Source organism: Rhinatrema bivittatum, chromosome 16 (genome assembly GCF_901001135.1).
Source record: "Rhinatrema bivittatum chromosome 16, aRhiBiv1.1, whole genome shotgun sequence".
NCBI lineage: Eukaryota > Metazoa > Chordata > Amphibia > Gymnophiona > Rhinatrematidae > Rhinatrema > Rhinatrema bivittatum.
The window spans coordinates 12,638,869-12,662,585 of record NC_042630.1 but is presented as its reverse complement, the minus strand read 5'-3'; the positions used below and the strand labels follow the sequence as shown (position 1 = coordinate 12,662,585).

The 23,717-nt window shown below is 38.1% G+C and overlaps 1 protein-coding gene across 1 annotated transcript; it reads right to left on the bottom strand.

Moving 5' to 3' along the window:
• Positions 1 to 2,616: 2,616 nt before the first annotated feature.
• On the bottom strand, positions 2,617 to 17,169 carry LOC115077325. The gene is made up of 4 exons (XM_029579617.1): positions 16,246 to 17,169; positions 15,758 to 15,792; positions 7,719 to 7,821; positions 2,617 to 3,561 (listed from the first exon to the last, which is right to left on the bottom strand). The coding sequence occupies exons 1-4, from the start codon at positions 17,167 to 17,169 to the stop codon at positions 2,617 to 2,619; spliced, it is 2,007 nt and encodes a 668-aa protein (XP_029435477.1).
• Between the last annotated feature and the right edge of the window lie 6,548 nt (positions 17,170 to 23,717).

Sequence of the window (23,717 nt, the reverse complement as noted above, 5' to 3'; positions counted from 1 at the left end):
TAACTCTGTTTTTGTGATGGATAAGTGACCAAGGTAAGTTCTGATCCCAGTATTTTTTGATGGGCGGTCTGTGAGTGCCTTTCTGGGAATTGTGTGCCCCTGAGGAATTGTAGTGTTGCATTTTTCCCAGAAACATCAGAGAAGAGCTTATTTGGCAGGGTATGTGCTCAGAGGCAACGTATCTGGCTTTTGGGAGATTATCTGGACAGGGTCATGTACGCAGCTGCAAGCACAGAGCTTGCTGGGATAATTAAGTTGCCGGGTCACATTACATTACAGACCATATATAATTATTTATACAATCAAAACAATTTTTATCTTAATCTTTCAGATTGTGGGTCAGTAGAATTTAAAGACAACACTTTAGAAAGTTAGAAAGAATAACTTCTACATTTATTATTATTATTATTATTATTATTATTATTTCAGACTTGCAGGCCAGGTTTGTTCTTGTTCTGGAAACAGTTCTTACTGTTTGTATTAAGTGTTGACTTCAAGTACCACCAAAGCTGAAAATGTTGTATTTTTTTAACCACACTGCCTTGTTGTATCTAAATATCTGCTTCAAAAAGATTCTGGAAAACCTGTTATTTAAGAAGTTAGTCACTGGAAATCTCCCCAAAAATAAGCCCTAAAACATGGCCCACTATCTGCAAATCATGAGTTACAGAATGGGATATTATAAACTGCCCAATATAAGTCAAACTAATCATGAATCACTAAGAAGACTCATGGGTCATAGTCCATAGATTTTACATTTTGGACATATCCAGTTCTAATCTCCCCTGGCTTTTCCTTCCCTCGAAAATCTGCCTCCATTTACTGCTCCCTTCTGTATTCATCCTCCCATTTCCATTTCCATCTCCCCTGTTGTCTCTCATGTAGTACCCTCTGTATATCACCCTGTTCTGGGACCTTGCATTTTGAGGTACCAGTTCAGCATTCATCCTTTGTCAGGTGACTGTGCTTACTAAAATAGGCTGACGCATCCGCGCTGTAAAATTTCCTGCCAAGTTCTAGAACTAAAAATCGTTCTTTGCATGTAATCAGAAATGTAAAGATTCCTGTAAACAATCCTTTAGTGAGGATATTCTATGATTCTTCTTCCATTTTTATAACATCAACATGATCTATTAATAGATAGATAGATGGATAGATAGATAGATATTCTAGTTACCTTGGTAATTCATAACTCCATGAAGTATAAATGAATTAGATATTCCTTTTAGATACAATTAGAAACTGCACGGTGCACCATTAAATACAGAAGATAAACAGAAGTATATTTGTCTTACCAATAGAAAGGGAATACCTTCTTGGTATTCCGTGGTTCCAGGATGCAATAGTTGGTAACAAATCATTGAGCTTTATACTTCTTGCTTCTTTCTGTGACACCTGAACAATATTGCATGCATGCCTAGAGTGTGTCTTTCATTCATTAGATTATTTCAAAGGTACAATTGCTTATGACCCCTGGGATGTAACCAAAAGGGATTCATTACTAATTAATCCTGCTGCACATGTAAACACCAATTAAAAAATAAAACTGTATCACTATGTATTGTATTAATGAATAATGTCCTATACAAGGGTTTAAAAGTTCACTTTAAATACACAGGTAATTATCTGAAAAACAAACTGAAGAGGATAGATTGCCTTGGTAATAGTTTATTTCATTACATAGTTACATTGATTTAGTTTATTCTGACTATATCATTATCTGTCTGTAATGTTGTATCGGCCATGGCGAATAGAACAGCTAAAAAACACAGCAAGACTTGGCAGTTCAGGTCAAGAACAAAAGGTTTATTTACAAGAGTTTCAACAAAAAACAGCAAACTAATTCAGTAACTCACCTTGTTTTAAAGTTCCAAAACAGTACAGTCAATACTGGTGCAGGCATGCCATGGGCTCGAAGCAACTCTCTAGCCCTTCCGGGTCCTTCCTGTTAGGAAGGGATCCTCTGGGGACCCATAATCCTTTGCGGCCCTGCTCCTTAAGGCAGACCGGGGCAGATGGTTCTAGCCTGTGTTTCAAGGTGGCTTGAGGGCGTCTTTTGTAAACTCCCTCACACCATCATAGCGCTATGGCGTTTTGAATGATTCACCAAAGAGCAAACTATTTCAAGATTCACTGACATGAACTCGGATTGAAGTCTTTTAAGACTTTTTTTGTGGAAGATATCTCTTAAGGTTCATTGCACTGACTACCGTGGGCCTGGTGTCCTTTTAGCTCATTACCAAATCACCTTTTATAACACCAGTTATTTTGTAGTTTTTGGGACATTGATGGAGCTGTCACTTTTATTACTAATTTAGGGGGATATTCATTTTTTTGAATGCCACAATTCTTTTTGGTTAATGTTGTAAATTTTTTGAAAGGCTTTTTTATTCACATTGTTAAGGAATATGCTGACATTTATCAAAGTAACACCAAATATTACTGATACAAACCCTTTGAATACTGACCTCTGGGGGCATGGATTCATTCTATCCATTCGTACTTTATTGTAAAGCACCCTGAATTAAAAGCTAAAATAAATAGAAAGAGGAAATCACCTAAGTCAATTTTATTCTATATTATCTAGAAAAATCTACTTTCAGAAATGTGATTCATTCAGAATCTGACCCTGTTTTTCAAGATTTTCCTAAAAGCACCATGTACTTCCTTGTTTCTGAAGCTGTAAATGAAGGGATTTAAGAGAGGTGACACAGTGCTATAAATAATGAAGACCATTCTGTCTTCATAAAGACCATAGCTTGATGTCGGGCGCATATAAGTATATGTTAGTGTCCCAAAATAAATAGTGACCACGGTCAAGTGGGAGCTGCAGGTGGAGAAGGCTTTGCGTCTGCCTTCTGTGGTGCTTATCTTCAGGATGGTGGAGATGATGTAAATATATGATATCAAGATCATCAGAAAGGAGCCAAGAATCAGAAATCCACCACCTATAGACTCTGCAATTTCATTAGTATGAGTGTCAGAGCAGGAGAGCGTCAAGAGTGGAGGGATATCGCAGATGAAATGATTGATTTTATTGGTCTTACAGAAGGATAGGCGAGCTATGAGCACAGTCTGTACCAGGCCATTCATAAAACCAATGAATCCTGAAACAGCTACCAGCCAAAGGCAAACCCTATTTTTCATAATGACTAAATAGCTCAGGGGGCTGCATATCGCCACATACCGATCGTAGGCCATCACTGTGAGGAGGACACACTCTGTGCCTCCCAAGGAAGTGAAGAAATACATCTGTGTCAAGCAACCAGTGAAGGAAATTGTTTTACTCTCTTGCAGGAAATTGGCCAGAATTTTAGGGGTGATGGTTGTAGCGTACCAGATTTCCAGCATAGCCAAATTAGAAAGGAAGAAATACATAGGCGAGTGAAGGTGTGAATCCAGCCTTATGATCACAATGATGGTGAGATTCTCAGCCAGTGTCATCAGGTAAATAATTGCAAAGATCAGGAAGAGTAACTCATTCAGTGAAGGGGTATTTACAAGTCCCAGGAAAAGAAATTCAGTTACTCTTGTTTGGTTTGTATTTTCCATGTATTTCATCTGAGAGATAAAAACAATATATTGGTAATCAGCAATAAGAGGTTTAAAGGCTCAGGAATATTTGTTGTACAGTTTAGGGAAAATAATACATTATTTTGAATATAACGTATCTATTGCATACTAATTTGAATAGATATTAATAAGATATGTCACCAGGGGGGAAAAAGTATAAAAGAAATATATAGTAAGGGACACTCACAAACATTTTGGGCTAATGGTAAAATCGAAATGCCCATGAAGTTTCAGTGACTGGCCCCAAAAGAGCATGAAATCCTTAGAAAACATCTCAGTAGGCAAGTTCCTCTGACAAACGCCTGCTTCAGTATTTTTTTCAATATATTACATGGAGATAAAATGCAATATTGGCACTTATTTTCCAAACATATGGAGTTGTGATCTGTAGCGCGATGTTAACTATCTAATGCAAGTTGTATCCACAAATTATTCATAAATGCTGAGATCATACATGTAATGGGTACTGGGAATCTTAATGTACAGAATCAGCAGCATGTCTAAAGTTAGACTGCCCAAATTGCAAAGATGAAAAGGGAGCAGGTGATAAGCCTGTCCATGTTTCAACCCAAAGTCTGCAGCGGGGCTAACATAGGGCCAGATTTTCTAACATACGCGCGGGCACAGATTTGTGCGCGCAACCCGGCACGCACAAAGCTACGCTCGATTTTATAACATGCGAGTGCATGTTATAAAATCCAGGGTCGACGCGCACAAGGGGGTGCACGCCGAGCCCTAGGGGAGCCCCGATGGCTTTCCCCGTTCCCTCCCCTCGCACCTTCCCCCTCCAGCCCTACCTAAATCCCCCCCTACCTTTATTATTTAAGTTGCGCCTGCCTCTGGGCAGGCGTAGGTTGTGCATGCCGGCCGAGTAGGCCTTCGGAGGCTTCTGGCCATCCCCCCACACCGGACCGCCCCTGTCCCGCCCCTTTTTTCAAGCCCCGGGACATACGCGCGTCCCGGGGCTTGAGCGTGTCGCTGAGCCTATGCAAAATAGGCTTGGTGCACGCAGGAGCGGGTTTTTGGGGTTACGTGTGTAATATACATGTGTAACCCTTTGAAAATCCGCCCCATAGGGTCTCATTTATACTCTGGTGTCCCATTTCCTTTCTCTTCCTTATTCTTTGTAGCAGCTTACGTCAATCGATATAGGAAATCTTGTGCTGTGAAAGATTTAAATCCAAAGCAATCACAAAAATAAAGAAGTTTCCTGTAAAGAACTGACTCTGTCAACAGCAGCATATGTTAAGGAAGGGGGTAATTTTAAAAGGCATTTATATGGACAAAGCAGTATCTTGTAAATGCTGCTTTGTAAAATCACACACCTGATATGTGGGGGAAAATACATGCATGCACATTGTTCACGTCTTGGAGAAGCATTGCAGAGGGTACAACCTAAGTGGAGTCGGGATTTGCACACAGGGAAACCATACACACACACACACACTTGCAAAACAAGGACAGTTTCATTAAATCGTAAAACTTGTATTGATCAAAAAAGAAACATCTCCATAGTTTTTAGGTTGTTCCAGTCTTGGCCATCTTTATTCTTACTTTGAAAACAGCTGTAAGTTTTATATATACATCATGAGCACTACAATTTTTTCCCGAAATTCTGAGTTGAAGTCTCAAACAATAAGAACATGTGGTATTTTAATCCCACTGTTTTATATTTTTCATATACAGTATATGCTTTAAATAAATGCAGAAAGCATGTTACTTACTAAGTCAGTCAATGAAAAACCTCCAAAAAATTGACCCCAAACCCAGGGCCACTATCTGCCAATCTTAAATGACAGAATGGGATTCTACTACTACTACAATTCAATGCAACCCAAACTCACGGATCACAGTCAAGGGATGTTAAGGTTGAATCAGTCCATCTCTAATCTCCCCTGACTTTTCTCTCACTTACAAACCTGTCTCCATTTACTCCCTCCTTCCATGTTCATTATCCTTCTTCCATTTCCATTTCCCGGTTCTTTCCTTAGTTCCCATTCTCTCTATCACTCAGTTTAGAGACCCATGCTTAAGTCTGCTTATGGATTTTGCAGCACCAGCTCATCATTCAATCTTTATGAACAAAAATTCATTTACTAAAGGCCCTCATGCATCGGTATTGAATAATTTGCTGCCAACTGCTAGGGCCATGATCAATGATTTCTTGAGCTTTGAGTGCAAGGTGATGCACATAGGGAAAAATAACCCATGCTAGAGTTACACAATGTTAGGTTCCATATTAGGTGCTACAACCCAAGAAAGAGATTTAGGCATCATAGTGGATAACACATTGAAATTGTCGGTTCAGTGTGCTGCGGCAGTCAAAAAAGCAAACAGAATGTTGGGAATTATTAGAAAGGGAATGGTGAATAAAACGGAAAATGTCATAATGGCTCTATATCGCTCCATGGTGAGACCGCACCAAAATACTGTGTACAGTTCTGGTCGCTGAATCTCAAAAAAGATATAATTGCAATGGAGAAGGTACAGAGAAGGGCTACCAAAATGATAAGGGGAATGGAACAACTTCCCTAAGAGGAAAGGCTGAAGAGGTTAGGACTTTTCAGCTTGGAGAAGAGACGGCTGAGGGGGGATATGATAGAGGTGTTTAAAATCATGAGAGGTCTAGAACAGGTAGATGTGAATCAGTTATTTACTCTTTCGGATAATAGAAAGACTAGGGGGCACTCCATGAAGTTAGCATGTGGCACATTTAAAACTAATCGGAGAAAGTTCTTTTTCACTCAACACACAATTAAACTCTGGAATTTGTTGCCAGAGGATGTGGTTAGTGCAGTTAGTATAGCTGTGTTTAAAAAAGGATTGGATAAGTTCTTGGAGAAGTCCATTACCTGCTATTAATTGAGTTGTCTTAGAAAATAGCCACTGCTATTACTAGCAATGGTAACATGGAATAGACTTAGTTTTTGGGTACTTGCCAGGTTCTTATGGCCTGGATTGGCCACTGTTGGAAACAGGATGCTGGGCTTGATGGACCCTTGGTCTGAACCAGTATGGCATGTTCTTATGTTCTTAAACATATTTTTTCCAGGAAACAATCCTTCTAGAATGCATATTCTACAGCTCTTCCATCCCACTCTTTCATAAAATCTGCATGATCTATCCAGATATATAATTCTAGTTATTTTAGGGATATACAGCTACAGAAACATTTTAAATGGCTATCCCTCTTAGTTACAATTAGACAATGCACATTACACTATGCTATGCAGAAGACACATGAAAGTCAACTTGTCTTATCAATGCAAAAAGGAATGCCTTCTTGGCATCCTGTGGTTCTGAGATGCAGTGGTTTACATCAAATCATTGAAAACTACATGACTTGCTTTTTTCTGTGACATCTGAATAATAATATTAGCATGACTAAATTGTATCTTTTATTAGGTTATTTTAATGATACAATTATATATGAGTTTGGTTACTTCTGGCATGTAACCAGAAGGGATTCATTACTACCCAATCCTGCTATGTACTGTATAAAAAAAACCCTATTATATAGTATTAATGAATACTATAAGCAAGGATATAAAAGTTCACCATAAGTACGTAAATAATGCATTTAAATACATATTCAGGGGATAGATTGTTTTGGTAATGATGTGTTTAATTAGTATAATTACATCAATGTGTTGATTCAAATTATTCTGAACTTGTAGTTAGTTGCCTATTGCTTTTGGTATTTGACAATCACTGTTTTTGGTCATTCCTATGCACTATTGAGCAGCCTGGGTTAGCCAAGTGGTCCTGATCTGCAAAGATCTTTATTTTTCTCTTGTCTCCAAATGAATATATTTGCATGGGAGAAAATGCCCTCAACCATGAAAGCATATTTGTTTCTATGATAACAATTCCTCTTTTACCTTGTTTTTTTTTCCTTCCCAATATGTACCTTGCTTTTATCCAGTTGTCTTTCTTATTTTCTTTAAACAATTAAATGGCTGAAGCCAGCCAATCCCCAACCGAATGGATATTTGTTTTCTTCTAATCTGTGAATTATCTAAGGCTAAGCTTTTCCAGTATGTGCCCCTTAAAGATTCAACAACAAAAGGAACAAGGTTTTCTGGGAACTGTGCTTCAATCTATCACTGCACAACAGACCTGATAAAGGATAGTAGTAAAGTCACCTGCCTTATAGCCACATTTCCTTGAATGATCTTTTTTCTGAAAGCTTCCAGCTGCAGTGCTCGAGCTTTGGGGTTTGCCATGAGCCGTCTTGAATCCAGAGTTCTGTTTTGAGTGCAATGTTGTAAACACATCTGGTGTATGACTTTATCTATATTTTGTAGTTTAATCCTAAATATGTACTCTGCCAAGTTACAAAACTCTTGTAAATGCTTCCTTTGTAAAAGTAATGAAAAGAGATAACGGTGCCACATGAAAAGCCGCGATGAGTGTACCGTACATTTAACGATACTTTACTCTGCATGTTTCCCTCCAATGTCCACGTCTAGATGCATTAACCTGATGCATTCGATTTTTGCATGATCCTTTATCTGTCCCTTATTTCTACCCCCTTACTTTCTTTTGTCTCTTATACGCCTTTCATATTTTTGTGTCTTCTCCCCCCCCCCCCCCCCCCACACACATGTACAAACTGAAATTGTAAACTCTCTGGGGCAGGGAATGAATTACGGCAGCCAACTGCCACTCAGCTTGAGCTCAGCTTTGGAAAGGCAAGTGATCAGAATCCAAATCCTATCTGCTGTGTTTCACTATTTCCTCTGTCATCACTCCCCTCTCTGATTTCTTTCCCGCACTTTCCTCTTCTTTCTTCCACTGCATTATTTATATTCTCATGCGTTGTTTCTCTGCTTCTTCAATGTTTGGCTTTAATGCAATTCTAACGCAACCCCACTTCCCAATTTCTTTTCCCCCATTGGCATTCGGTGCATTGATCTATGTCCCCTAATCATCTTCCTAACGTCCATTTTTTTTCCTCATCTTTTCTTTACCGATCCCTCCTTTCTCTCTCCCTTGGTCCTCGCATTCCTTGCCCCTGCTTAAGTTTAGCTCTGCTTTTACATCCAACTTACTCACTCAAGTACTTACTTCTTCACTTATGACAACATATTCTCCTGCTTTATGCCTTTGCAAGCCGTCGTTCTCTTAATGTCTTCTAGACCTCTTTAAATGCATAAACATTCTCAGCAAGACATTTCATACTCTCACCTCATATGATAGCATCTCCACCAAAGAATGCACACACTGAAACAAAATAAGTAAATTAAAATCATAATTTTCTTTATTTTCTTTTCAGTTTTTCCCCAATTTGTTTTTGAGGAGGGGAGAGGAGGATGGGATGGTTCTGATATATGTAATGTTCCTCCTCCTTTTACTTTGGAGTAATTTTCAAAATAAAGATTTGCCCATGTAATACTGGGTTTCACGTGTGTAAATGCACTTTGCACGTCAGTGGGCTTTTGAAAATTGCTGCCATATATGTCGCTGATTTGTCAATAGGTTTTTACAAGTGTAAGTGTGATTTAAGTGCATAAATGGGCTTTTGAAAATTGCTACAAAGATGTGTTAAATTTACATGCACCACCCCTTTGAAAATCACCTCCCCTCTGTTGCTCTTGCTACATATAAAAGAGGTAGTTTAAAGGAAAAAGTCTGTTCTTGCCAATCTTACATGGAATATCACTCATGCTGGTATCTACTGCTTAGTCAAATGGCTATCTCTACCTGCCTCTTCTCCATCCTCCTGCCTAATAAGTCACCCATGCTTCATTTATATCATAATGAGCAGTAGGGATGTGCTTTCATTTTTTAAATGACATGAAAAAAAATGCAGTGAAACAGACTGTTTTCTTGCATGACATTTCAAAATAAAATTAATAAAACCTGAAATTCATTTTTCATTTTATTTCATTTTCTGTTTATACAAAATGCAAATAGTAAGTGAAAAATAATTTAGGTGCTCTATTTGCATTTTGTGAAAGCTATTTCCTAATTTAAGGCACAAAAATGGAAAATAAAATAAGAATATAAGTTTCTCCACACTGGATCAGACCAATGGTCAATTATATCCAGCATTCTGTTTCCAATAGAGGTCAATCCATGTCACAAGTACTTGGCAGGATCCCAAAAGATCATTAGATTTCATGTTACTTATAAAAGGGATAAGCACTGGATTTCCTCAGGTCCACCTTAATAATAGTTTACAAACTTTTTCACCAGGAAAAAGTCCACACCTTTTTTAAACCCATCTACAACTGACCATTTTCACCACATCCTCAGGCAACAAATTCCAATGCTTAATTATGAATTGAGTAAAAATATTTTCTCCTATATATTTATTTGTTTATTTTAATTGTACTACCTACCTAGTTAACTCTGTATGTCCCCAATTCTTTTTACTTAAAAAAAAAGAACCTACTCAGGTTTACCCATTCCACTCAACTCATTATCTTATAGACCTCTATAATATCTCCCATTACTGGTCTCTTCTTCAAGCTGATGAGCTCTAATTCCTGAAATGAAATACAAAAAACCAGAGTGCACACCAATAATGGCATTGATTTGGGAGATGGCAGTGATTGCACAGAGATCAAGGCATCATAATGGATAATACATTGAAACTGTCAGCCCAGTGTGCTGTGGCGATCAAAAAAGCAAACAGAATGTTAGGAATTATTAAGAAGAGAATGGAAAATAAAAAGGAAAACGTCATAATTCCTCTGTATCGCTCCATGGTGAGACCGCACCTTGAATACTGTGTACAATTCTGGTCACCACATCTCAAAAAAGATATAGTTGCGATGGAGAAGGTACAGAGAAGGGCGACCAAAATGATAAGAAGATGGAACGGCTCCCCTATGAGGAAAGGCTAAGGAAGTTAGGGCTGTTCAGTTTGGAGAAGAGATGGCTGAGAGGGGATATGATAGAAGTCTACAAAATCATGAAAGGACTTGAACAAGTTAATGTAAATCGGTTATTTACTCTCTCAGATAATAGAAGGACGAGGCAGCACTCCATGAAGTTAGAAAGTAGCTCATTTAAAATAAATCAAAGAAAATTCTTTTTCAGTCAGTGCATAGTTAAGCTTTGAAATTCATTGCCAGAGGATGTGGTTATGGCAGTTAGTGTAACTGGGTTTAAAAAAGGTTTGGATAAGTTCCTAGATGATAAATCCATAAACAGCTATGATGGTAATTAATCAGCAATAGTAGCTTGTGATCAAATGTTTGGGTACTTGCCAGGTACTTGTGACTTGGATTGGCCACGGAGACAGGATACTGGGCTTGATGGATCCTTGATCTGACCTAGTATGCCATATCTTATGTTCTTATGTTCACAGGAGATGGGGTGGTGAATCCAGAAGGCCTGGGATGGTTAGGGGAAGGGGGGAAGTAGTTGCTTGATGGCTCAAAAGTCTCAAGGCATTTCTCAAAGATTTAGAAGGATAAATGGCCAATTTACATTTTTTTCTTACTTAATGGACATTTTCATGAATGTCCATGTTATTGTCAGGAAATGACCCATAACGCTTCATCACACAGAAATACCGCTCATTGTACATTAGTACATTTAGATGAAATTCTCAGGTATCATTTTTAACAAATGCTAATTTCTTCACATATGTTGTTTTGTTTTTTGAAATAAGCAAATGCAATTTATATATGCTAAAGTCACCCATTTATGGTAGTGGAGATAGGGTTAAAATAGCAGAAGGAACTTTGAAAATCAAATTTACACATGCTGTTTTCCTTCTCTGACCAACATGCCCACAGGAAATCCCTTTCAAAAAGCACCCTGTACTTCCCTGTTTCTAAAGCTAGATGAAGGGATTTATAATGGAGTCATAGTGCTATAAATGATGAAAACCATGTCTTGATATATAGTATACTTTCATGTGGGGTGCAGGTATACAGTATATATGTACCTTTCTCCCAAAAAATTATTAACCGTTGCCAAATAGAGAAGGCTTTGCGTCTGCTTTCTGCAGTGTGGAATTTTCAAGATGGTGAGGATATAACTATATGATTTCAAGGTCAACAAAAATGAACCAAGAATCACAGATCCAACAAGTCTAGAAGCTATAATTTCATTAGTATAAATATCACAGCAGGAGAGCTTCAACAGTGGGGAAATGTCACTGATTAAATAATTACAGAAAGTAGGCATGATGTAAATATTCATTTACAAAACCAATGAATCCTGAAATCACTGACAATTGAAGACACAGCCAACTGTTCATAATGACTGAATAGTAAAGGGGGCTACATATTGCCACATGCTGATCATAGGCCATGACAGCAAGGAGAATGCCCTCTGTACCTTCCAAAAGAAATTAAGAAATACATCTATGTCAAATAGCTAGCAAAGAAAATAATTTGCTCTCTTGCAGAAAATTGGCCAACATTTTGGGGAAAGAAGTTACAGTATACTAGATTTCCACCTGTAAGGATATTCTATGATTCTTCCATTCCTCTTTTGTTTTTTATAAACTCAACATGATCTATCCTTATATGTTCTAGTTACTTTAGAAATGCACAATTCCAGAAACTGTTTAAAGGGATTGGCTATTCCTCTTAGGTACAATTAGAAAGTGAACTATGCACCATGATGGAAGATAAATAGAAGTGTATTTGTCTTACCGATAAAAATGGAATACCTTCTCTGCATCCTGTGTTTCTGGGATGCAGTAGTTGGTACCAAATCATTGAGCTTTATATGACTTGCTACTTTCTGAAATTACCTGAACAATATTGCATGCAATAGATTGTGTCCTTTGTTAGATTATTTCAAACGTATAATTGCTTATAACTCCTGGGATTTAACCAAAAGGGATTCATTGCTAATTAATCCCAGTACACATGTAAACATCAATTAAAATATAGAACTATATCACTATGTATTGTACTAATATTAATACCCTATACAAGGATTTAAAAGTTCACCTTAAGTACATAAGTAGTTTTCTTAAATGCAAACTCAAAGGGATAGATTGTCTTGGTAACAGTTTATTTCATGATTTTATGCTGACTATATCGCTATCCATCACATTTAGGGCCTGTGCTATTTTCCCATAGACACAATAATGGAGGAGCAACTTTAGTGACTAGGCCCCCAGTTTTCTGTAGAGTGTCATTAACTCCCATTGTTGATTGTGATCATTTCTTTGTGCACAGAAATGTTTATCTAATACTGGATGGAGTCTTAGTAAACTGGTGAATTTGAAAGAGGTCAACAAATTAAAGTTGAGCTGTGTGAGTTTATTCAACTGTTTCATTATTAGCATTGTAAATAAAAAGGCAAAGACCTTCTTAGCATCCTATGGGTATGGGATGCAGAAGTTGGTACCAGATCATTCAGTTTTATAAGACTTGCTTCTTTATAACTTTAGATGGGCCCAAAGAGATAATGAAACCCTTAAGTATGCACAAGAATGCACACAAGTCATAGATGAAGAGTTAGTCCTGGGGCTAAAGACCATATCCCAACTCTCCCCTTCTTTGTATTGGAGAAGGACTTAGTATATCAAATAAGAAAGGGAAATATCGAGGGAGAGAATTTTGAACAACTCTTAGTACCCTGACCCTATCACCAACAAGTGCCGCAGTTAGCTCACAGTCACCTCCTAGGGGGTCACCTAGGAGAGAAGAAAACACAAGAAATGTGCTAAATTTTATTGGCTTGGCTTGTACTGGGAGATCCAGGAATATTGTCAATCTTGCCCTACATGCCAGCTAACCAAGTCTGCTGGCATTAGAGAAGCTCCTCTGATACCAATGCCCATCCTAGAGATTCCCATTGTCACAGTCCTGGTAGGCCTCTTGGAAAGGTACCTCCAAAGGAATAAATACATTTTTTTTTATCCTTAGACGTTACTACCAGGTGTCTAGAGGCAGTACCACTGTAAAATATGAAGACTCTCACAGTAGTAATATTCCTGATAGAGGTATTATTCAAGGTTGGGCTACTCAAGGAAATATTAACTGACTAAAGGACCCCATTTTTGTCAAAGGGAATGAAGCAAGTTTGCATCTTGCTATAGTTAAAAACATTGCAGACCTCATTTTACCATCCAAAAACTGATGGGAAGCTTTTATATGTCTCCCAAGCATATACTGAGGAAGTTCATTAAAGAAAATGGAAAGAACTGGGATCTGTTACTGCTTTTTGGGAAATCCCCTAGAGTTCAACTAGCTTCTCATCATTCAAAATACTGCTTAGGAGAAGGTCAAGGGGGATCCTGGATGTATTCAGTGAGATGTGGAAAGATGAAACCACCTCTGGACAAAACCTGGTTGACTATGGTAGTTAAGATGCAGGAAAATCTAAGAAGGGGAAGGGAAATTGTCCACCTTTGCCTTTAGAAGGCCCAGTCTACCCAAGCCTGGGAATGTAATCAGTCCGCTCTTCAATGGGTCTTCCAGTCAGTAGACTAGGTTTTGATATTATTTTTAATTTCATTTATTTTAATTTTCATGTATATTATGTTTTTTGGTACTTCAAAGTGAATTACATTCAGGTATTGTAGTTATTTTCCTATTCCTACAGGGCTCATAGTCTAAGTTTGTATCTGAGGCAATGAAGGGCAAAGTGACTTGCCCAAAGTCACAAGAAGCAGCAGTGGGATTTGAATACCAGCTTCTAAAATTAAGCTATTCTGCTGATGGCAAGGTCCTTATGAAGTAGTGGAGAAGATTATTTCTGCAGATTACAAGGTGGCCCAACCAGACAAAGGGAAGAAGGCACATATCTTCCATTTGAACCTCCTAAAAAAGTGGGTCACACCAACTTGTGGCCTTGTCCAAGAAGACTTTGGGCCAGAGGTTCTGAACTTCCGAGGGCTATTATGCAGTAAGTCCCCTTCGTGGATGAGCTCTCAGTCACAGAAAATGGATATAAACTAGTTAGTTAGTTAGTAAGTTAAATAAAGAGGTCTTCTCCAAATTTCCAGGATACTCATGATAACATTACACTACCAGGAGTGGTAGTTCAACAGTGACCATACCATATCCCAGAGGGCAAATGCTATGTGATGGACACTGAAGTAAAAGAAATGCAACTCAGTGTGATAGAAGAGTCTAATATTGAATGTTCTTCTCCCATTGTACTGGTTCCTAAGCCAGATGGCAGTGTACAGTTCTTCATAGACTTCAGATAAGTGAATGAGTCTTTGAAACTTGAGATGTCTCCAATGCCCCGCATTGATGAACTCATTGAGCACATGTCCAGTATATCTCCACACTGGACCTTCTGAAGGGATACTGGCAGATCCCACTCATCCCAGCATTGGGAGGACACTTCCATTTCACAATCCTGCCTTTTGGTCTTTATGGAGCTCCAGCTATGTTCCAATGCTTGGTTGACCATCTACTGTACCCCTACTAAGGCTAAGCCACAGCCTATCTTGATGATATTGTCATTTATAATGGTAGCTGAAGAACACATCTAAGCCAGACACAGGCAATATTTACAAGTCTATGGGAGACTGGGTTGATGACTAATCTCAATAAATGCATGGTAGGGGGTCAGGAAGTATAATACCTAGAAAACTCCATTGGAAAAGGGAAGGTCCATTCCCAAGCATGAAAGTTAGAACCAAATACTCACAAATGAGAGCCTTTGTAAGCCTTGTTGGATACTACTGTAGGTTAACACCGAATTTCACAGAAAAAGCTGAGCCCCTTACCCATCTGCTACAAAAGAAGGCCCAGAGAAGGTCTGGTTGGTACTCAAAAGCAGGAGAGGCCTTTCAAGTGATGGAGCTGGTGATCTCAGAAGACCCAAGATATTAGGGGTCAAAGGGGGTTTGAGCCATAAAAGGTCCAAGGCATTTTGAGGGAGTGAAATTTCAGAAAAACATGGAAAGAATGATGAGCATTTGCATTTTTTTTTTGCATATTAAGTAATTTGCATGCATGTATGCATTACCATTGAGAAACAACCTACAACTCCAACTTTTCAAGAAGCTGTTTTACTGCTATTTACCACACATACTTTAAGCAAAATTACCCACATACATAGTTTGTCTAAAGAAAATATGCAAATGCATAGTAAATATGCTAAAAGCTCCATGTAATTTCCACCTGCTCTTTATGTGGCAGGGAATATGGAGCAAAATGTACATCTGAAAATCAAATGTGAACATTTTGACATCCATATTTGGTCACTGTCTCGATAGTAAAGTTAGGGCCAGATTCATAAAGGCTTTTCTCCCATTTTTTGGATATAGTAAATCAGGAACTTAGCCGAATATTCCACAGTACCGCTGGCTAACTTTAGGACAGCTCTTTGGCCTGACCAGATTTAGCTGACAAAGTTATCCAGCTAACTCTGAATATCAAAGTTAACAGAATAGCTTAGCCAACAAACTCAAATCCTCCTACTTATGCCCCCAGAAAGACCCTATCTTTATCAACTAAATTCTATTTGGCTAACTTATTAGCCAGCTAAGTGTTCCTATATTCATTTAGCTGGATAAATTCAGAGCTTATATGAAAAATACTTCTTACAATTGACCCTAGCTTTAAAAAATTTTTTTTGGGGGGGGGGGGGGGGAGAGAGACCCATTATGCCTGTTTGTAATTTGTTTAACCTGCTGTAGTTTAGAGGACAATTTCAAAGCCAAAAGTAAAGAAGAAAACAACTAAGCAAATTTTACTCAATATTTTCAAGACAATGTTTTCAAAATCTGACTCTGTTTTTCAAAAGTTTTCTAATAGCGCCCTGTACTTCCCTGTTTCTGAAGCTATAGATAATGGGATTTATAACAGGAGTTACAGTGCTATAAATGATGAAGACCACTCGGTCTTTAGATAAATTATACTTTGGTGTAGGGTGCAAGTAAAAATATATGACTGTCACAAAAAAAATACTGACCACGGTTAAGTGGGAGGTGCAGGTGGAGAAGGATTTGCGTCTGCCTTCTGCAGTGCGGATCTTCAGAATGGTGGTGATAATACAACCATATGATATTAAGGTCAGCAAAAAGGAACCAAGAATCATAGATCCACCAAGTATGGAAGCTACGATTTCATTAGTATGAGAGTTAGAGCAGGACAGCTTCAACAGTGGTGGAATGTCACAGACGAAATGATTAATTATATTAGTCTTACAGAAGGATAGGCGTGATGTAAGTATGGTGTGTACCAAGCCATTCACAAAACCAACAAATCCTGAAATGGCTGACAATCGAAGACACATCCAACTGTTCATAATGACTGAATAGTGCAGGGGGCTACATATTGCCACATATCGATCATAGGCCATCATAGCAAGGAGAACACACTCTGTGCCTCCCAAAGAAATGAAGAAATACATCTGTGTCAAACAACCAGCAAAGGAAATCTTTTTGCTTTCTTGCAGGAAATTGACCAACATTTGGGGGAGAGTAGTTGTGGTAAACCAGATTTCTACCAATGCCAAGAAAGAAAGGAAAAAGTACATGGGGGAATGAAGACATGAATTCAGCCTTATGATCACAAAGATGATGGCATTGCCAGCAAGACTCATCAGGTAAAAAACAGCAAAAATCAGAAAGAGTAATGCATTTAGTAGTGGAGTATCTACAAGTCCCAGGAAAACAAAATCAGTTACTCTGGTTTGGTTTGTATTTTCCATGAATTTTTCCTAAAGAGCCTAAAAATAATATACATAAAACAGGAATGAGAGGATAACAGGCACTCTGTGGATATTTTGTTATATTATTTAGGTATCACAATGAATTATACCAAATCGTACAATTCAACCTCAATCAAGAAGAGCTAGACATCAATGAAATGTGTCACCATGGTTTGAAAGTAACATCTCCACCTTGGGGTTTGGCAAGCTACATGAGTCCTTGATCTTTATACTGTGCTCAAAGACCTTCCATTTCCTATCTCAGTGGAAGACATCAGAGGCCCTTGATGGTTTGACATCAAGCTGGTGCGTTGCTTGAAATGAACCTATGAGAGGAAAAAAAGACAAAAAAAATAAAACAGAAAAATTGTTGATGCCATTGCAGTGTGTGGCAAAACAGGGATGGCATTTGCTAGTGTTGTTATGTCTCTGCCCTGTGAAATGATTTTCCTTTAAGAATTCCTTTTTTTCCTCTTAATATTTTAATTTAAGCAGCAAATGCCAGCACAACAGCGCAGCGTTCCATTGTCTCTGGCATCTGAAGTCAATCGGGTTAATCTCCCAGTGCTGAAGAAAGTTGATGAAGACAAGCTGAGGTACAGTAGTGTGTTGAGTCAGGAGCTAAAAAGAGGGAAGGAGAGGTAGTTAAAGCTAAGAGAGCGTTACAAGCTGGCAGAGACCCTTTCAGCTGGGATTTATTTCTGCGTGCTGATTACTGATAGGTCAATTTTACATGGGAACGACGCCCTACAGGAAAAATAACATTGATATGGAATAGGAATAGAGTTTAGCTCTGTAGACAATTTACGTTTACCAGTACATATCCCTGTAAAAATCTCTTTCCCCTTCTAATTAACTACAGTTTTTTTTTGTAATTTATATTTTATTAATTTTCACATAAATTTACAAGCATTGATATCTTGAATTGAAATACAAAGAGAGATTTGATTACACTTTCGTCAATATAATTTGTTCATACTTTACACTTGTTATCACATCATCATTAGTTACTAACAATTTCTTACTACATTTTATAAGAACACTTCGTAACAGCAAGTATAACTCTAATAGTTGTATAAATCTCTCGTATTTACTAGTCCTCACTCAGAACCTATTTCTCATCTGCTCATTGAATATATCACCAAGAATATAAATATAGATAGCCCAACGATTATCCTCGGAGACTTTAATCTTCATGTTGACACCACACCACGCACACCCCTCTGTGACACTATACTAAATTCTTTAAAGGCTATAGGCTTTGGACAGATTATTAACAACCCCACACATCGAGCTGGACATACCCTTGACCTTATCTTAATAAACTCCCTCATACATCCAGACCCCCACACAAATACTCCCATTCCCCTGGTCCGACCACTATCTTATTAAGACCACTTGCTCCATCAGCAACCCACTCCCCCCTACCAACTAAAAAACCATAATATACTTTAGAAAATCATGCAACAGAGATGACCTCATCACATACCTCTCAGACTCCCTTGACAACTTAGATCTTTCAAACGCTGACTTGACCTTAGCATCATGGCACAACCTCACTAACACAGTGGCCGAAAAAATTTGCCCTCTACAAACTAGAGAAATAAACTCCTCGCAAAACAAAAAAACAAAACCCTGGTACATGTACAATTTAAAAAAGATGAAACACCACCTTAGAAAGATAGAAAAAAGCTGGCGCAACGATCCAAAAACCACTCTCCTTGCAAATTATAAAACATCACTTCATCACTACCGTGAATTACTAAACAAAACTAAAAGAGATTTCTATGCCCGTAAAATCCACCAACTACAATACAATGCCCTTTTTGAATTTGTGGCCTCTCTAACCAAACTTCCTGTTGCTCACATTCCAGACGATGAAGCCAGCACCAAATATGAGGACCTCACACTCTATTTTCAGGATAAAATTAACAAACTGATGTTACGCTTCCCCTCTACCGTCCCACCCAGCAGGACTCCTCTCAATAACCTCACCACTGAACTCAACTCAATTGAAACCATAGCAGCAACAGAAGTTGAGTCCATCCTCAAGAAAACTAGATGTTCCTCTCATCCCACAGACACCATCCCCACAAAACATCTGCTCTCCATCCCTAACATAATTGGCCAACCCATAGCCGACATCATAAACATCTCCATCACTTCAGGCTCAGTACCTAACCACCTTAAACAAGCAATTGTCAAGCCTATATTAAAAAAACGTAAACTTGACCCCTCTGATCCATCAAATTATCGACCAATCTCCAACTTACCTTCCTATCTAAAATCCTTGAAAAGTAGTCAATTGCCAACTCACAGACTACCTTGACAACCAGTTACTCCTTTCCTCTTCACAATAAAGCTTCCGCAAATACCACAGTACCGAAACCCTTTTATTTTCTATAGCAGATCACCTCATTCAAGGCCTTGACAAAGGCCAATCTTACATTTTAGCCCTCCTAGATATATCATCAGCCTTCGACACTATTAACCATAAAATCCTCATACAGCGCCTTAGCGAAATCGGAATAGCTGGAGTTGCCCTCAGCTGGATTACATCATATCTTAGCAACAGGCAATACAAAATCAAAATTGGAAATCACGAATCCAAAGCAATCCCCCTTAACCAGAGTGTTACGTAAGGCTCCTCCCTATCATCTACCCTATTCAACATATATCTACTACCCCTCTGCAACCTACGCTTCCACACTTTATATATGCCGATGACGTGAAGATTCTCATACCAGTTAACAACTCCCTACCTAAGGCCATCAATACCTGGGAATATACCCTCATCACAATTAACAAGCTTCTATCCAACATCCATCTTGCCCTCAACACTGCCAAAACAGAACTTATGCTTATCATACCACAAAATAGCACTGACATCTCCCCACACCATGCGCCCCCCACATCTATCTCGTTCACTCAGCAAGTTAGAGACCTGGGTGTCACCCTAGACACTAAACACCACTATGGGAATCATTAACTAGTAAATAACATGACTTATTCCCAACTAATTTAAAGAAAAACAATGTATCTATTCACTTTTGTTAATACATACACTCAAAAATTTTTTTTTACAAATGTAAACACTTTAATTTATTATATTGCACTTATCTCCACATACCACATACACATTGAATATATATCACATATCATACATCATTATAACATGTATCACAAACACATCAGTAATAAATCAAACTTTTTAATTCTTTCAAACATATTTTTCAACTTTTTCAAATATTTTACCCCCCATGCGTCAGAAGGTGCATCTTGGGACTCCTCATACATCAGTACGTGAACGTCAGAAAGGGGGTTGAGGAAATTTGATGATGAGGTAGTAGGTGCCGGGGTAGCCATTTATTGGGGAATTATCATCAGATGAATGGAAATGGCCATATAGTTACAGGTGTGTTGAATAGATGGTGATGGATACGTTGCAGCGGTGTCGGTGTGTGATTGGTCCGAATATTGGTTATAAATCGTGAACAGTGGGGTAATAGCACTTGACCAAGGATTGCCGGGGATGATGGAAGGGCAGTATACGATTGATTAGTCATTGAAATGTTTTTATGAATGTTAATGGCGATTTATCTCTAATATTTGATGGACATAATTGCACCGTATTGTGTGCTGTGGTATGGTGAGTATATGGGTTATGAGCTTTAGTCTTTAGGAGGATTGAATAGGAGTATAACGTTTATCCTTGTATTTTTCAGAAATTGAGATTAAGAATTGGGTCAACCAGGATTTGGAGTGGAGTCTGATCCAGTAAAGCTTGGGACCTAAAGTTGTTTGGGATTTGAAGCTATTTGAGATCAGGTGTGTAGTCTTTTTAGTTCTGTGATAGCTGTAGTGGTACATGAAAATAATAAAAAAACTTCCTTGGTAAATTATTTGTTTGAGAAGTTGTGGATAACATTTGTATTGTGTTTATAGTGGGTATTGCGAAACGTTGTTCAACAGGAGTCTCTGGACATGCATATGATGATTTTGGAGCAAGTAAGTATCTTTATAATTGGGGTTCGTAATTTTTGGTTTAAAATATTAAGTTGGAGAGACATTTATTATCTATGTATTGCTCAGATGCTTGGGTTTGAAAGATTGCTTTGCGACAAGGCAAGAGTGGTTGTATTTTCCCCTGAGGAAACCCTAGTCGGGTGAAACAAGGAACCTTGTCGGGATCAATATTTTTTGACATAAGAACAAGCAACGATCAATTGATGGGATGGATTCATGACGTGAAAAAGAAGAGAATAAGAATCATATATACAGATAGCATTTGAACCTTTTTATGGGTTGAGTGTTTTTATGAGGTATGTATGTGGTGTGAATGTTGATATTTATTGTTATTAGTGGGGTGTTGGGTATTGGCATGTCCGGAGGGTAAAATATTTGAAAAAGTTGAAAAATATGTTTGAAAGAATTAAAAAGTTTGATTTATTACTAATGTGTTTGTGATACATGTTATAATGATGTATGATATGTGATATATATACAATGTGTATCTGGTATGTGGGGATTAGTGCAATATAATAAATACAATTGTTTACATTTGTAAAACAAAAAGGTTTTGAGTGTATGTATTAACAAAAGTGAATAGATACATTGTTTTTCTTTAAATTAGTTGGGAATAAGACATGTTATTTACTAGTTAATGATTCCCATAGTGGTGTTTAGTGTTAGTGTGGGGGGATCAGGTAGATGATCTCTTTGTCACCCTAGACAACCATATGAACTTCAAAAAATTCATCAATTCTACTCTTAAAGAGTGCTTTTTCAAATTACATACCTGTTTAAAATTAAAACCCCTACTTCATCTTACTGATTTTCGCACAGTACTGCAAGCAACCATTTTCTCGAAAATCGACTATTGCAACTCCCTCCTCCTAGGTCTCCCCAAAAACACCATCCACCCACTCCAAATCTTCTAAAATGCTACCACCCGCATCCTCACTAACACTCAAAAAAATGAACACATATCACCCATCCTCAAGGATCTACACTGGCTCCCTATTGTACAACGTATCCAATACAAAACCCTATCCATTATCCACAAAGCCCTCCATAACCCTGACATGAATTGGTTCAAGGATTCATTAACATTCCACACCTCCTCAAGACCCACCAGAAATCAATACCTGGCAACCCTATGCACCCCCTCTCCAAAACTCTACCACCTTGCATCCACAAAAGCTCACTCACTGTCCATAGCCGGTCCTGCGCTTTGGAACTCGATACCAACTAGTCTACGCCAGGAACTCTGCCCAAAGAAATTTAAGCAGAAATTAGACATGGAACAGGCATACACCTAAACAGGCAGACTCCTATATTCTTACATCTTGCCCACTCAATTCAGGTCCCCAAAGGCATCTTTCCCTCTTCATCTCTTTCTCACAATGTCCCCCCCCTCCACCTACCCTCTTCTTAGGCCTTCCCTCCCCCCTCCTTTCCCTTTAATTTTCTACCTAGACATTTCCCCCCTCCCCCTTCCCTTTTCCAGACACTCTGTTACTCTCCTAATGATACTCTCCATGCCATCAATATTTCCAGACAATAACCTCTGTAGTAGTATACAGTTTCTCAAATAACAATTCGCTGTTCTTAAAACACTTAATCTCTGTCATCCTTGCTCTTAGTTACCTTTCTCTCTTCCTTATAATAACTCGCACTTATAAAGAGTTCTACGTAAAGAGTATTAAGCTAAGTCAAGGTTATGTTTCTTCTCATTTATAAATTGTTCATGTTACTCACCTTAAACTAAGTTAAGTTCATGTTTTGGTCGTATTTATAAATAATTCATACTACTCGCATATATCAAGAGTTCTCTGTAAAGCATTTATAAGCTAAGTTTATTTTTTATGTAAACCGATGTGATACAGTGAATGTCGATATATAAAAACTTTTAAATAAATAAATAATACATAAATCTGTAGGAAAGATTATATATATAACTAATTAAAGGAAAATTACCTACTTCGGAGAGATAATTTATTATTTTCGGGACCTAATACCTTAGCTTTGCTGCTCAGTTTTTAATTGTTTGCATTCACCTGGACAAGTTACTACCCCTACTACCCCTAACTACCCCTACTACCCCTACTACCCCTAACTAATCAAGCTAGATATTTCAATGGTGGGGGTGGAAGGGAAATAGAACCAAGAGCTAAGAGAAACAGATAAGTATGAGAGAAAAAAACGTGTGAAGCTTGCTGGGCAGACTGGATGGGCCGTTTGGTCTTCTTCTGCCGTCATTTCTATGTTTCTATGTTTCTATAAGTTATATATGCGCAGTGCTTGCTCAGACCCTCAGGTGTCCAATTATCCCCTGGTGGTTATTATGCTTAGAAAGGAGACAATACATGACAGACCATATACAATCAAAACAATATATTAACTTGTCTTTCAGATGACTCTGGAATTTAAAGACAATACTGTTAAAAAACAAGAAAGGTTTCATTGTACCTTGAAGCTTATATTTAAGAAAAGGAAATCCAAAGTTTTTTTTTCCTTATCATTTTAGCTTTTCCCTTGTTTTGGAA

Excerpts from the sequence above, each read along its gene's own strand:
- LOC115077325 (XM_029579617.1), bottom strand. The coding sequence starts at position 17,169 with ATGGAAAATACAAACCAAACCAGAGTAACTGATTTTGTTTTCCTGGGA. Across the intron at positions 15,793-16,245 it reads GAAAACTTTTGAAAAACAGA|TTCCTGATTTACTATATCCA; the intron begins GTCAGATTTTGA and ends TATTCGGCTAAG. Across the intron at positions 3,562-7,718 it reads GAAATGTGGCTATAAGGCAG|ATGAAATACATGGAAAATAC; the intron begins GTGACTTTACTA and ends TTTATCTCTCAG.